We start from the raw sequence: 16,729 nt of genomic DNA, 5'->3' as shown, positions 1-16,729 counted from the left end.
CACAAATGATAGTGAGACAGCTTTGAGCTACTGGTTGAAAGAAACAGAATCTTCTCTTCATTAGGATCTGCAACTACTGGGAATTCCCACCTCTATCATTTATAGATTTCTCAAAAACTATGAATATGAATTTTTCATGAAACAGTGTGCCCAGTCTCTTAAATTCATGAAATGAAATAAATGAACTCTATAGATTATCTGTATTTCCAAATGATATTCTGAGATTTTTCCCCCCATCTGTTCTCAGATAGTGCTGGGCATAAAATGGATTCTCTCAGCACAGCAAACGTTGAATTTTGCCTTGATGTGTTCAAAGAGCTGAACAGTAACAACGTAGGAGATAACATCTTCTTTTCACCACTGAGCCTGCTCTATGCTCTAAGTATGGTCCTCCTTGGTGCCAGAGGAAACAGTGCAGAGCAGATGGAAAAGGTATGGAACACAGCAAAGATTTCTCCATAGCCTAGAGGTCTTCCGTGCACCCCTGTGGGTCAGCCAAATGCTCACATCTTTATACCAAGGGAATTCTGCCATCTTGTGAAAGAAGAAACATTTGGGAAAATCATATTTCTTAAAAATGAATGATGGCTTAAATAATGCAATAATAATAATGCAAATATCATAATACATGTAACACAGTCTCTTCCTTCCCATCAGTGCTCTCACGCATATGTACACGCAGTGTACTTTTAGAGTTCACTTTTTCAATGATTTAAATATGACAGAGAACACACGTGTGGTACTGTTCTTGCCCTCTGGAATTGTAACTTAAAATAAACCTTAATGACACTTTAAAAGCTATCAGGTTTTTAAAAAATATTCATTCGTACATTTGAAGTTCATAAGAGCCCTATATAGCAGGTAGGGATTGTTATCCCCATTTAACAGATGGGGCAACTGAGAGAAACTAAGAGAAAAGGGGTGACCTTTCAGGTTACATAGGCTGATATACAGTGATTTTTTTCATTATATGTATTTTTAATTGCTATGGAAAGTCTAGATGAACATCACTTAACAACTCCTAGAATACTCACATATTGTATTATTGTTTGCCTTTTATTTGTTTACTCCATATTTTGATGCACTTTCATGATTTTCTTGCTCTCAAAACAGGTATTGTATTGGGACACCATGTAATGTTTCATATGAACCCCAGATGGGCACTGTCATAGTGGAACGACCTGAGAATGGTAGGAGGGGGCAGAAGAGCCTCGTGGACAAGAGCTCCGTCCCTGGACACTGACAGATGGTTGTCAGGGAATATCTCTCTTGAGCTCATTTTCCCAAGCATGAAATGGGGGTAATACTGTCTACTTATAAAGCTGTTGAGAGGGTTCAGTAAGATATGTGAAGGCTTAGTTCAGTACTAAGAATATGACATCACTAAATGTTAGCTATTTTTGTTGGTCTTTATCTGAAATGGAAAAACAGATGCTTATAAATACTCACTTTTATGGACTGTATGTTGCTTTTGATGCCAGTAGATCCCTCTTTTTCTTTCCTAGGTGCTTCACTTTAATCATTTTGCAGAGTCATTAAAACCAGAGTTCAAGGACTCAGCTAAGGTATGATAATATCATTGCTGAGCTGTCAAATGTTCTTTAACATAAGAGCACAAGAAATTATAGTGCAGGGGTTGAGTAACAGAGCCTCTCTTTGGCCCTTTAGGGAGTTAACAGTGTCTCCCTTGATCTATTCTTTTGGTCTTCCCAATAATCGCTACAGCCTATAGAGTTAACATAATGATAATAATGATGATAAAGTGCCTCAGATTTTATCATACCATTTATTGTCATTCTTGCTCAAACTTTCTGTTCTTTTATGGACTGCACCATAAATCTCAATATGGGATTGAGTCTGCCAGCCTCATCTGTGGAGTGGTAGATTTTTTCAGTGGGGGCACTGAGAAAGGACCCTGATGCTTTGCCTTATAATTAGATCCCAGATAAACAAGGCCTGATGTTGCCCAGCCCACATTGCCTGGGACCATGGTCCCTGCTCTTTTCTAGTAGGAGAATTCCTTTTGACATAAAAATTATATAGAATTCACACATGAAGGTGGTTGTGTTTGATCGTGATTGATTGAGAAAACATATAAATGCATATAGGTTCACAGAATACTTGCTTCACAGAACTCCACTTGTTGTGAGGAGTTGAAAGCTTGTAGTTTGGGAAACTTTGCTTTAGGGAATGTAGGTATACCCCTATAATGTCCTTGAGTTCAGATGCATCAAGGCTGTAGGTCTAACAGAATTGCTCTTGTGATGGGCGAGTAAGGTCAGTTCAGTGAAGTGCTGAAGTGTTTGGTTACATGTCACACAGAAAACTGAGACATTGAAAGTAGTGTGGTAGAGAGGAGAGATGATTCTATAGGTACGCCATAGTACAGGGATAGCAACAAAACTTGGATCATTGCCCTGAAGACCCCACTAGGATCTCTTTACGAAAACTTGTGCTTTTGGTCTAACCCACTGGGGCCAGCAAGTGCTTATGTGTTTTGCAACAGCTTACAATTCTGCACACAATCTGTGAGTAAGGTCACAGAGTGCTGAGATTATTGTGCTAGAGGAAATCTACAGAAGGAACATGATTTAAACTCTCCAGCTCCTTGTTTGTTAATATTCTCTACCCTTTTATTCAGAGGCAATCATCCTGCTCTCTGCTTACTGTTTTCACATTATTTATAACCCTCTGGTGGCAAGAAATCAAGCAACTTAATACTCCACTCTTTGTTTACTGATGCTTCAGTGCGGCCAAGCTGGAAAGATTCATTCAGAGTTTGGAGTCTTATTCTCTCAAATCAACCAGCCAGACTCTAACTATACCCTCAGCATGGCCAACAGACTCTACGGGACAAAGACAATGGTGTTCCATCAGGTACGTTCATATGGAATGCTGGTCCACAGCTCTCTTTGGCATCCTGTAAATATCACACCATAAAATAAGTGAAGAGCGAGAAGAGCCACATGACATTCATCTTTAAGAGATTAAGTTTGAGCTGACTTGACTTGAGTTTCAGTGAAATGGTTCTACCAAATTCCCATTTATTTATTTTATTTTATTTTATTTTTTTTTAAAGATTTCTATCCATTCACTTGAGACAGAGCATGAGAGGGAGGAGGGTCAGAGGGAGAAGCAGACTCCCTGCCGAGCAGGGAGCCTGATGCGGGACTCGATCCCGGGACTCCAGGATCATGACGCGAGCCGAAGGCAGTCGCTTAACCAGCTGAGCCACCCAGGCGCCCCCCAAATTCCCATTTAAAGTTGTGAAATATCACATAAAAATTTTATTTCTGCAAAAATCACCAAAGTTGTCCAAGAATCAAGGTCAGGGATGAAGCACAAACACACACACACACACACACACACACCAAGGTCAGGGATGAAGCACAAACACACATACACACACACACACACATCAAGGTCAGGGATGAAGCACAACCCCCCCCCCCCCACGCACGCACACACACACACACCATGGGGAGACCTAGCTCTCCGTTAGACCTCAAACAAGCAAAATGTACCACTCTGGTCCTTACTTATGTAATCGCCCTAGATCTCAGTTTTCCAATCTAGAACATAGGGCAGCAATTCCCATTTGTCTGCTTTGAGAGGACAGAGTAGTGAGAGTGAACTGCAATTTGCCATTTTGCTTTGAGTGTTTTAGAATGAAGAATTCCAATGATATGATAGAAGAAACAACCAAACATTTCTGAACATTCCTTTTGGAAAGCTTTTTGATTTGTTTAAATCCATTTGTTTTATTAAGAATAAGTACATATGGATTCTGTTTCCTTGCAGACGTATATACATGAGCTGCTTTTGTCTCTGTGTTGTAGATTTTAGAACACATAGAGCTTAGCTTTTGCTTCCCTTACACTATTTTTTGTGTGTGATTGTCCTTTCTTTTACAGCAATATTTAACTTGTTCTGAGAAACTGTATCAAGCCACACCACAAACTGTTGATTTTGAATGGTCTCCAGAAGAAACGAGGAAAACTATTAATGCTTGGGTTGAAAGTAAAACTAATGGTAAGAATAAGTCCCACATGTGTCTCCAAACTTTATTCGCACTGTTTTGATAAGCTCCCTGAGTCAATGCTAACAAGGAATCTGGTTGAAGTCCAGGACCCAACATAGGCAGGTCAAGAATGGAAGAAATGGGGGAGTATTTGGGAATATTTGTAAATATCCTTTACAGTCATTTATCCTGATTGGGAGCTAAAGCTCAGTGACTCTGAGAATGAGAAGAACACTATTTCTACTTTACAGAAGTGTTGTACATTCTGCAATTAAATTTAATTAATTTTAAATCTACCTTTCATGATTTTAAAATAAACTTTCTAATTGTCAAATATTTCTTTGAAATTGCAGGTTAAATGTGTAGATTTAAAGATGTATCCATTTCAATATTTAAAAACATCTAGTTAAGGAAAGATTTAAAGAAAAACAAGTGGAGAGAATACTATAGTGAATCCTTATTGACTCATCACTCAGCTGCAGGATTTATTATCTAAAGCTATTTTCCCTTGCCCTTTTCCCCCTAACTCTTCCAGGACAAATCCCAGAAATCATCTTTTTTTCCAGGTTGTTTCCTCTCAAAAATATAAGTTATTTAAAATAAAATACCACTGCATCATTATTATATCTATAAATTTAAAAATAATCATTTAATATTAACAAATAGGCAGTGAGTTTTTGTATTTCCCCAATTGTCTCTTTTTTTGTTTGAATCAGGACCCAAATAATTATACATTGCAGTTGGTCAGTATGTTTCTTACATCTTGATTTTTAAATTAAACTTTTTTGATTGAAATATATATACTTATAGAAAATTTCATACATTCTATGTTTGCTGTTCAATGAATTATCACAAAGCAGAAATTATCACAAAAGTGAATGCCCTCAGGTAACCTCCCTCCACCTCTACCAAGTCAGAGAAATAAAACATTAATTACTAGGAAGGGCACACTCCAAGGCCACTCTTGTGTCTCCTCCCAGAAACTAAACCGCTTTATTGCCAAACATTAAGGCTTCTCTGACTTCTTTACTGTATATTAATTCTGCCTAGTTAAAACTTTCATGTAATTAGAATCATAAAGCATATATTTAGGTTTTTTTTTTTTAGGTTAACATTTTGTTTGTGAGAGTCATCCATGTGACTACAGGTTGGCATGGTTTGCTCATTTTCATTGATGTCGGTTTTGTTCTCTGAAAATACCTAAATCTATTTATCCATTCTACCGAGTCTTAACGACCACTTGGGACATTTTTAGTTTGGGTCTATTATGAATAGCACTGTTATGAGCATTTTGATACACATCTTTTGGTACATATGTTGTATGTGATTTTGTTGGATGGATACTTTGGAATGGAATTGCTGATCATATAGGGTGTATATATATTCAATTTTAGTAGTTAACAGTTTTCTAAAGTGGTTTGCCAATATACTTGCCCAAGCAATGAATGAGAGTTTTATTTATTCCGCAACTTTGCCAACACCTGTTAGTCTTATTAACTTTAGTCATTGTAGTTAGTTTAATTTTAATTTGCATTTCCTTTATGAATGATGTCATTGGACATTTTTCATACACTTCATGTCTTCCTTTGTAAAGTGCCTATTTGAGTCTTTTGCCCATATGTAAGGATGGTTTGTCTGTTTTTTTCTTATACATTTTTAGGAGTTACTGAATACATGTGTTGCAAGTAATTTCTACCATTTTGTATCTTCCCCTAATGGTGCCTTTGATGAATAGAAGTTCTTAATTTGAAAGGAGTAAAATTTATCAATCTTTTCCTTTATAGTCAGTACCTTAGCATACTTTTAAATAAATCTTTTGCCTACTCCTAGCTCATGAAAATATTTTTATATGTTATCTATTAGAACCTTTATTGTTTCACTATAGTCAAGATTCATTTAAAAATTCATTCCACTCCACATGGACATCTAGCCGACATAGCACTATTTATTGGGAAGAGGATCCTTTCACCATTACACTGCACTGTAAACTTTATCATAAATCAGATGACCATATATGTATGAGTCTGTTTCTGGGTTCAGTGTGCTCCGTCTGTCTATTTATTCTCATGAAAATATCACAATTATGGTGGCTTTACAGTTCATCTTGATAGCCAGAAGTGTTAGGTTCAGTGTTGATCTCTTCTGGGGCTGCCTTGACTTAGCTTGCTTGATTTTTTGCATTCCATATAGATTTTATTTATTTATATTTGAGTATAGTTGATGCACAATGTTATGCAAGTTTGCAGCATGGTGATTCAAGTTTATACATTATGCTGTGTTCACCACAGGTGTAGCTACCATCTGTCCCAATACATCGCTATTACAGTATAGTTGACTATATCCCTTATGCTATGATTTTATTCCCTTGACTTATTCATTCCATAACTGGAAGCCTCTGTCTCCCTCTGCCTCCCCTCTGGCAACCATCTGTTTGTTCTCTGTATTTATAGGTTTGATTCTGCTCTTTGTTTATTCATTTGTAGTTGTTCTATGCAGTCATAAAAAAAGATGAGATCATGCCATTTGTGATAACCTGGATGGACCCAGAGGGTATTAATGCTGAGTGAAATAAGTCAGACTGAGAAAAGCAGATGCCGTATGATTTCATCATAAATGGAATCCATACACATTGTAAAATCAACTTGTCAATTTTTGTTAAACATACTAGTTGGAATTTTAGTTGCAGTGATACATATAGAATCTATAGGTTTGGAGAGAACAGGCATCTTTATAATATTCAGCTTCTAATCCATTTCCATGAAGTTTACCTCTGTTTATTTAGGTTCTCTTTAATTTTTTTCAACGACATTTTGTATTTCTGTATGTTAATGTCTTGTATGTCTTTTGATAAATGGTTTTCAGATATTAAAGTGTTTACCAAATTTTAACTAGTATCAATTATTTCAAATTTTATTTGTTGTTGATGTAGAAATATATAATTGACTTTCATATATTAACATTGCTGAATTCTCTTAAATCTAGTTTATATATTATTTTAGATTTTCTATAAATACAATCATTTCCTCTTCAACCTTTCTTGCTTCTTTTCTTTTCTTTTTGGCTAGTGCCTGCAGTTGAATAGAAGTACTGATACTGGGCGTCCTTTTGTTATGTCTTGTTTCTGGATTTATATCTTGTTTCTGAATGGTTTTAATAATATATATTTAAGTATAATTTTTGTTGCAGGTATTTTTATGAATATATTTTTTCAGATTAAGGAAGTTTCTTTCTATTTCTGGTTTGCTAAGAATTTTTGGCACAGATGACTAACCATATTATATTAAAGCCTTTTCTAAATCTATTGAGCTATGATTTTTCTTCTTTACTAGACTAATTTAGTGAATTACATTAATTGATTTTTAGTGTTAAACCAACCTTTTAGTCCTACGATAAACCAGACTTGGTCATGGTATATTATACTTTTTGTGTATCACTGGGTTTGATTTCTTAGTATTTTCCTTAGAGATTTTACACCTATGCTTATGAAAGAATTTGGCCTTAGTTTTTATTTATTGAAATATTCATGTTTCTCCTCTTTTTCTAATTTCCAAAAAAGAGTTTATGTAAGGTTAGTATGCATTTTTCTCCTTTAAATATTTGGAAGAGTTCACTGGTGACCCTCTGTGCTTGGTGTTTTCTATGTGGGAAAATTTTAATTAGAGATTTGATTTCTCTAGTAAATAGAGGCCTACATACATTTTCTGTTTTCTTTTTGTGTAAGTTTTTGAATTTTTTTAAAGAAATATGTCCATTTTATCTGAATTTTCAAATGTATTAGCATAAAATTGCTCATAATAGCCTTGTATTATCTTCTTAATGTCTTTTGGATATATAATGTTGTCTTTTTATTCCTAGAAATCTAAATGGTGTATTTTTTCTTTTTTTCTTAGTTAGACTTATTATGGATTTATAGTTTTTAGTCTTTTCAAAGAATCGATTTCTACTTTCTCTAATATAGATTTTTTATTACATTAATATTTATGATTATCATTTATTTCCTTCTTACTGTCTTCGTATTAAATTGCTATTCTTTTTCTAGTTTCTTGAGATGAACAATTGATTTCAGACCATCTTTTTTTAATGTATACATTTAAGACAATGGCTTTCTTTCTGGTGTCACTTTATCTCCATCTCACAATTTTCCATTTGTTTTATTTCCACTATTATTCAGTTCAAAATATTTTCTAATTTTCATTGAGATTTCTTCTCTGAATCATGGGTTATTAAAAGTGCTCTATTGATGTCCAAAAATTTGGAAATTTTCTAGTTGTTTTTTAGTTACTAATTTTTAGTTGTTTTTTTGTAATCAAAGAACATAATAATTCAATTATTTGAAATTTATTGAGACCTTTTTGTAGCAAACCATATGTTTCGAATTTGGTAAAATTTTCATGTGCACTTAAAGATAATGTGTATTCTTTATTGGGTTATTGGGTGAGATGTTTAATTTTATCAGGCCAACTTTGTTAATTTTGATGTCTGTGTTTGCATATCCTTATTTTTTGTCTGCTTTTTTATCATTTACTGAGAAAGCTGTATTAAAATCTTCCACTATGATTGTGGATTTTTCTGTTTCTCCTTTTAGTTATGTCCAGTTTTGCTGTGCATATTTTGAAGCTGTGTTATTATGTGAATAGATATTAAATTGCTGTATCTTCTCAGTGGATCAGTTCTTTCTTCATTATGAAACACCTCTTCCACCTTGCCAGATCCTGAACTTCAATTATTTTTTCTTTAGCACTGAGAGACTATAAGTAGTTCTTAAATTCTTGATTCACTTGCTGCTGTGTTTCTTCTTATCTAGGCATGGGGCAACTTTTGAAATTTCATTATACTTTGAGGGAAAAATTTTCCAGAACTCTCTATTGAGCTCACCTGCCCAGGTTTTCTCCTGTCTCTGGGATTGTTACCCCTTCAGTGTTGGTTTCCTGCTTCTTTGAACTCTATTTTTGGTCTTCCCAACCCTCTCATGATGTTCTACTCAGTTTCTCTGTCTCTTTCAGTCACTTTCTGCTCAGATTTTTTGCATCTCCATTGCTTATGATTAGAAGTTGCTTCAGAAACAACGCAGTGTAGAACTTAAAAAAAAAAAATGTATTCAGCTTTCCTTATAGTTCTTGCCAGGGATATTGGTCTGTCATAAACCATATTCTTATTGACTAAAGAAATCTCTTTAAATCTTTTTTTATCTTTTAATAATTTCTCTTGATCTTTTATTAATTTCCCCTCCTTTTTTTTCTTACAGAAAATTTGTTGAAGGAAATAGATATTTGCCTGCATTTTCTCATAGTCTAGATGATGATGATCTCACCTTGAAATGTCATTTAATAATTTCCTGTTTTTATATTTCTCATAAGTTGGCAGTTAGACCTAGAAACTTGATAAGATTCTGGTGATTTTTGCTTGTGTGTTTGTTTTTTACTTTTGATAAATATGCTTCATTGGAGGTGTTGTGTTTCCATCAGGAAATAAATAATGTCTGGGCGCCCTCCCTTTTTTATGATGCTAGTAGCCTTTGATGATAATTGCTTAGGTCCATTTTTTCAATAGGGGTTATAAAGTTGTAGTATTCCAATTCTTGCATTACTTCTTTATAAGCTGGAATATTTCTATATAAGATACTTCACTTCATAAAAAAGTATTTGGTTATTCTAAGTACGGTTTCATATGAGAAAAACAAAAAGAGAATGCTGGATTCTTTCTAATACCAATTTCAAAACTTTTTTTTCCTTCTAGCCTCCTTCGAAGATAGCCAATGAGTTTTATTTTTTTTAAGACTTATTTATTTATTTGAGAAAGAGGGGGAAGGCAGGGGCAGAGGGAGAGAGAGTCTTAAGCAGACTCTGCACTGAGCATGGAGCCCATCACGGGGCTTGATCTCATGACCCTGAGATCACTATCTAAGCCAAAACCAGGAGTCAGTCGCTCAACAAACTGTACCACCCAGGTGCCCCAACCAATGAGTTTACTTTTAAAATATCCTTATGAATTCATAATTTTAAACATTCTGAGGTGTTTCAATTTATTGGCCCCTTTTAGTCAGGGGTCACATCTTTATATTGGTTTCTAAGTCCTTTTGACACTACCCTGGAGAATTTGATAGCTTCCTTGCCTTCCAGTTTGACCAGATGTTCCAGATGCATGTCCTGCTCCTGACCTAGAATTACTTACTTCTCAAGGGGATCCTGAATCGTTTTAATGAGAAATGATGTTTAGAAATCATAATCTGGGTTCAAGAGTACTCATTGATACTGGCTTGGTTATTGTTTATAGGCCTTCTCAGTGCATACATTTTTTTAGATGAAATACAGCATAATTTCTTACTGATATGACCAGTTCAAATTCAGATTCATAGGATTTTTACTTAACATGCCCCCTTTTTATATCTATTTCTCTTTTATCTTGTGTCAAAAATCCCAGATTCCAGTGTCACCAATATTATTGCAAAATCACATCATTCAACATAAACACGGTCTCAAAGTAACAATACTAATAGAATGTAACAGTAGCTTAAGATATTTTTTACAGTTCTTTCTGTCCTTAGGATCTATCTACCCAACTAGAGATGTACAAATTACCATGTTGAAATAACCTGTCTCTGTGTGGTTGTGCCACCAACTCATTGTACCAGTAGTTTCTGAGGTTTATGAATGTAGACAATCATATTCCTTGATATAGGAAAGAATTAAGTTTATTAAGTAACAAAATCAGGATGAAATAACATTAAAGTATTAAATTAGAGCTAATTGCATTTATGAAGAGGATGTCAGTAATATAAATACTTCTCTGAGAATAAAGACCACATTTCTAACATATTCATATCTTACTATTTCACTTACCAGTGATGAACTCTCAACAGTATTTTGTTGATTGATAGATTGATAGATGTTATTCAAGCTTAGTAATAGGTGACCAGATTAAGATATGTATTTATTTAATTCTTTGTATTAAGTTAGAAAATGCTTGGAAAGGTCTACAAATTTTTCAGATCTGTTAACTTACTTAGAACAGTAATGGAAAAATTAAGCTTAGAGTCTAATGTTCTGGATATCCCTATGTTTCCTATTGTTAGATTATATTTCAGAAAGGTTTTATAAATTGCAGTGCACCAAGAGGGCTTGGTGTTCAATCTGACTGGTATATCTGATTGTATACTTTTATAAATTCTCATTTTCAGATACATATTTACTTTAAGTCTTGGTATATACTTGTGATACACTAATTGCTAGGACATTATAAGAATGAATGAGTCTTTTGAATACTTAAAATATTTGGATGTGGTGGGGTGCTGGTAAGTATAAAGCCTGATAAATATTAGAAGGAAGCCATAAGAGATTATTAATATTTTTTTAAATAAGCAGTAATGTATAGGAAAGCATTGGATATAACTAGGTATAAGACAAGTTGATCATTAGCTAATATACTAACTACTCCCTAGATGCCATCTTCTGATTAGAAATAACACAGTATTTAATTCTTGGACATAAACTTCATTTGGTAAGGACAGCCTCGATGGCCAGGAGATAAAGTAGTTCTCCTGGCATCTCAAATTTATAACTAGCCTTAAAAAAGAAATGGTTCCAAATTTCTAGTGACTGTTCAACTCTCTGTTATTAATAAACCCAAGTTCAAATCCAAATACATTATCTGTTTTTTTTTTTTATTATTATTATAAGGAAAAGTCACAAACCTCTTTGGAAAGGGAACAATTGACCCTTCTTGTGTAATGGTCCTGGTGAACGCCATATATTTCAAAGGACAATGGCAAAATAAGTTCCAGGAAAGAGAGACAGTTCAAACCCCTTTTCAGCTAAGTGAGGTAAGTATTTTGTTTTTAGACTGATGATAAATTCCGAAGAATGCAATAATCATTTAAGGACAGTTTAGAAAGTTTTAGTGAAAATACTGGTCTCGGTTTCCAGAGGTTCTTTAATTGTGTCTTTTATGAATTTTATTTTCATTTTTCCTCATGAGGTGACAGTAACCTTTCTCACAGGGCACTGAACCGGAGCCTTTGGACATGGGGGCTGCCCTGGGAGAGAAGAGAGCATGCTCTCTCCTCGCTCTTCCCCTGTCCACACATTCTTCCCACATATGCTGTGGCTGTTTTCTCAGCACAACAAAACCATCTACATTATTTTTCTCCTAGAGAGTCTCCAATTGGATTAAAAAAGAAAATGATCCTATGATGTCATTTTTCACATAAATCACTTTAGTTGGTAATGTTAGCTTTGTTTTGGGGAAACATTGTTACTATACATATTACTATACATATATATTTTATATATAGATGATTATATATATTATTTGAACTAGTTAGGCTCTAACAATGACTTATTTTAAAATAAAAAATAACATTTGCAAAGGAAAGTAATAAAGGGTTACTTTATTGTTTATATTTTCCCCATGCCGTTAGTGGTTTTTTTTTTAATTTTATTTTTTTGACAGAGAGAGACACAGTGAGAGAGGAAGCACAAGCAGGGGGAGTAGGAGAGGGAGAAGCAGGCTTCCCGCAGAGCAGGGAGCCCGATGCAGGACTCTATCCCAGGTACCTGGGACCATGACCTGAGCCGAAGGCAGACGCTTAATGACTGAGCCACCCAGGTGCCCCATCCTTGCCTTTAGTGTTAACGCAGATATTCATGTTAGGCAAAAAAAAAATCATTGTACATACATGTTCATGCATATATGTAACTATTCTACCTAATTACAATCTTTTTTAAAAAAATAGGGTAAAAGCGTATTTGTGGAAATGATGTATCAAACTGGAACATATAAATTAGCCTTCATAAAGGAACCGCAAATGCAAGTTCTTGAGCTGCCCTATGTTAACAACAAACTAAGCATGATTATTCTGCTTCCAGTAGACACGGCCAGTCTAGAACAGGTAAAGAATGCTAATGTGCAGAGAAACATGTGTGCTCATACCCAGCCTCCGAACTCTGTGTACCCCATGATGCTAGTGTGGTCAGTCCCTAATTCAGTCACACTCTGGGTTGAGTGGGGTTGCCCCAGGGGCTGTGAGAGGGACCCTGGTCCCTGCCCTCAGGACAGTATATTTTGGGGGAATAATTCGTTCTTACATCAAAGAAGGCACCAGGAGGCCAAAGTGCCATCTTGTACAAATATCACACCTACTGGTTACTTGACACTTGGGAAACATGATTCTGTAGTAGTGAAATTGTAATGCTGCTTAGGGTCTTAGTCCACTGAAATCTGATTAAGCCATCTTCTCTCTCAGGAGCAGTTTTTCCAGCCCAAATATGACATGCTTTCATGAGCTAGCCACCCTTATTAGCATCCTGATTTTGTGGGGGAAATGAGTGCCACAGCCCCTGAGAACAGGTCATAGGGGTGGCAGGAGTTTGGGTCTAAGCCCCTCTCCCTGGCTGCAGCCAATGCTGCCCGGCACAGAAGCAGGCAAGCCACTGATACAGAGTAACTACACTTCCCCCCTGGCCTTGCTGGGACTTCCCAGTGCTCTGCTGGAAGGACAACAGTTTCTTGGGAGACCAGCTGTGCTTCTGGGATCTTGGGGAAGCTGACCTATGCCCACAGATGGGATGGCCACAGTCAGGGGTTTCTAAGTCAGGGAGTGCCTGCTTGAGGCTAAACAATGTGGCACAGGTGGCTGGGGGATAGGGAAGGCTTCTTGAAACACCTGAGTTGGGATGTATGCATTTGGACCTCTAGGAAGAGAAGCACGGCCATGGCCATGAGAACTGGTGTGGCCAATTCAGAGGGGCTTGGACTTCTGGTTGCCTGTGGTGGGCTGCTATGGGAAGATAGTTGGAGGCAGATAGCATTTTGGAAGCAGTTTAGAAGAGGTCTTTATCAGCTTGTGATACATTCATTTATTTGTTCATTTATTCATTTATATACCAAACATTGAGTGTTTATGCTGAGAATTCTCGGGGGTTCTAGAACACCGACAAATGCGTGGTTCCAATACAGAGTTCTAAATATCATGTAACAAATGCCATGATAAACTGCCGAAAGTCCTGTGGAAGTAGAGTAGAGAGTAGAGAATGAGGAAATCAGGAAGGCGCCTCGTAGAATAATCTCGATGCCTCACTGGAGGAGTAGAAGTTGAGTATGTGGAACAAGCCTACTCTTTTGTTCTCACCAGAGCAAAGAGCACATGCCAATGCCTTAGGGGTATGAGGCCACGAAGTGGATTTGCAATATGAAGTCATGGTAACTTGGATTAGGGCAGAAAAGGACGAAAGGAAAAGATAGGAAGAAAAACCACCTTTACTTTATGTCTGATTGTATATTGTCAGGATGGAGAGAAGGTGACCAAAAGTTTTCAACTCTCATATTTGAACGATGGGGTTTTGGATGCCGTTTTGGAGCTGTGGGGAGGGCTGGCTGGAAGGTTTCAAATGCCCAAGGGGAGAGCTTACACAAAATTATAGCACTGGGTGGAGGATGAGAAGCTGGGATGTGAGGCTGCATGGCCAGGTGGAGGCATGAAGGGGCATGTAGAGCTGAGCTTCCGGGGAATAGCAGAGAAGGGCTGGAGGGAAGTGAAGCAGAGCAGAGCAAGGGGGTGCTGGCGTCACAGAAGCCAAAGGAGAAGCAAGTTCATAATAGAGGGTGCAACGAAATGTTTCAGGTTTGAGAACTGAGGAGAAATGGCGAATTCACCCAGGACACACCAGGACTCCAGAGGCAAGAGAGGGAGTGTAGGTGGAGCCTACCTGCTGAGGGAGTTAAGGCAGAAGACCGTAGGACACACATTTGAGGCATTGACTTATGAAACATGGACAAAAGATAGACAGTAGAACAGGGAAGATGTGGCTGAGTGTGAGATTCTGTTTCTTTTTTCCAGATGGGACTGGAACACATTTTCAAAGTAGAAAAGAAAGCATACATTGAATCATTCACATTGGGAATTACAAAACAAACAGCATTTAATACAGAGAGCACGTGTTTGGCTCATGTGGACTCATCTGTGTTTTGTCTTAGGTAGAGAAGCAGCTGAACATGAAGACGTTTCACGAGTGGACCAGCTCTGCTAACATGGTGGAAAGGGAAGTTGAAGTACACATCCCCAGATTCAAACTTGAAATCAAGTATGAGCTAAATTCCCTGCTAAATTCCCTGGGCATGACAGATATCTTCAATGAGATCAAAGCTGACCTTTCTGGAATATCACCAGGTGATGGCCTGTATTTATCAAAGGTCATCCACAAGTCATATGTGGATGTCAACGAAGAGGGCACCGAGGCGGCAGCAGCCACAGGGGACAGCTTCCTCGTGAAAAGACTCCCCATCCGGGCTCGGTTCCTGGCGAACCACCCATTCCTGTTCTTCATAAGGCACAGCCATACCAGCACGATCCTCTTCTGTGGCAAGCTTGCCTCTCCCTGAACAAACGGGCTTGAGCAAGGCTCAGAGGAGGTGCAGGGACAAACCCATGAGTAAAAGCAGTTCATCCCCCACACACCTCTGTACCTCACTTCACTCATCTGCAAAATGGGGCTAGGATCTCTCTCAACCTGTGCCTTGAATTGGTGGACCTTAAGATTATGGAAATCATGGAAGCAGGTACATTTGCAAAAAAGCTCCTCTAGTTCTCTTGTCTTTGGAGCTTCATTTAAGTGCTATCTGGGTGACGTAATCAAGTCGGTGAGACTAATTTTAAAGGGTTTGATTTGTTTGACTTCTGTATATCCATAAGCTCTTGAAAAAGTGACCAGTCTGCCCTTCAGAAAACCAATTTGAGGGCTTCAACTGTGATGGGATTTTTAAATATTGTAATTTTCCTTGCATGCATAGATACAACATCATGAATTTTAGTTCAAAATTCTGTGTTCACTATAATAAATACGCAAAATGCCTTCAATTCTTTAAAGATTTTTAATATACCACAGCAATTAAATGACTTATGAAAGGATACTGAATAAGGAGAAGTCTAATTCAGTGAACATTTTCATGGAATTTTTGGCCAAATATTTTCAGCCCTAAATTGAATAATAGATTTTTCTTTTTGCCTCCTTCCCTCCCTTCCTTTGTTCCTTCCTTCTTTCCTTCATTCATTTTTCTCTGTCCTTCCCTTCCTCCCTCCCACTTCTCCTACCTTCCTTCTTCCCTTCCTTCCTCTCTCTCCCACCCTCCCTCCCTCTCTCTTTCTTTTTTTTTTTTAATAATGCAGTGAGTAAAAGTTCAGAATAGCAAAAAAATAGAAATCGTATTTTTATTAGAAAGGGTTTTTATTTTTAAAATTTGAAAAAACTTAAAAAGAAATCCTTCTTATCTTCTACTCAAGATAACCTGAGGCGATAATCAGATAATAAAGGCCGTGATATATTTATTGCCTTCTCAGTGCCCTCTTGGTCAGTACTTCCTTTCAGAACTCTGTCAGAGATGTGAGCAAAGCAGAGGATCCCCTCAATTCTTTCTTCCCTAAGCCTGTCTTGGAAGAGGCAGTCTAAAATCAGCCACTGCTTCCCTCCCGAGGTTCTGGGACACCCTCTTTTGCTATTGACAGTGGTCTTAGCTGACAGTAGCTCCTCTTTCCCATCAGGGCACTGAAGGATGGGGCTGACTTGACTCTCTAATGATAAAGATGAAGTAGCTGTGCGTGCCGTTCTAGTGTCCTTTATAAGCTCATGCTTCGTAAGCCACCTTGGCCTACTTCACACAATACCCCAGTAGTCCCCGGGTACAGTGGGTTTAACTGTGGAACAATGGAGAGACTTG

General features: G+C 37.0%; 1 protein-coding gene across 2 annotated transcripts; it reads left to right on the top strand.

The window, feature by feature from the left end:
- Positions 1–264: 264 nt before the first annotated feature.
- SERPINB11 (serpin family B member 11) lies at positions 265–15,397 on the top strand. Of its 2 annotated transcripts, XM_045886312.3 has the most exons (7): positions 265–432; positions 1,506–1,565; positions 2,749–2,877; positions 3,915–4,032; positions 11,698–11,840; positions 12,753–12,908; positions 14,993–15,397. In XM_045886312.3, the coding sequence occupies exons 1-7, from the start codon at positions 265–267 to the stop codon at positions 15,395–15,397; spliced, it is 1,179 nt and encodes a 392-aa protein (XP_045742268.2). The 2 variants fall into 2 exon arrangements, with proteins under 2 accessions (XP_045742268.2, XP_045742269.2); XM_045886313.3 differs by lacking the exons at positions 3,915–4,032; positions 11,698–11,840.
- The last annotated feature ends 1,332 nt before the right edge of the window (positions 15,398–16,729 follow it).

Source organism: Mirounga angustirostris, unplaced genomic scaffold, assembly GCF_029215605.1.
Source record: "Mirounga angustirostris isolate CCGP_5_RB_7025 unplaced genomic scaffold, mMirAng1.0.hap1 SCAF_14, whole genome shotgun sequence".
In the NCBI taxonomy this organism is placed as follows: Eukaryota; Metazoa; Chordata; class Mammalia; order Carnivora; family Phocidae; genus Mirounga; species Mirounga angustirostris.
Note: the sequence above shows the minus strand (reverse complement) of the source record. Positions and strands in the feature narration are given on the sequence as shown.

Coding starts and splice junctions, on each gene's coding strand:
- SERPINB11 (XM_045886312.3), top strand. CDS start 265: ATGGATTCTCTCAGCACAGCAAACGTTGAATTTTGCCTTGATGTGTTC. Junction 2,878..3,914: donor AGACAATGGTGTTCCATCAG/GTACGTTCATAT, acceptor TTTCTTTTACAG/CAATATTTAACTTGTTCTGA. Junction 11,841..12,752: donor CCCCTTTTCAGCTAAGTGAG/GTAAGTATTTTG, acceptor TTAAAAAAATAG/GGTAAAAGCGTATTTGTGGA.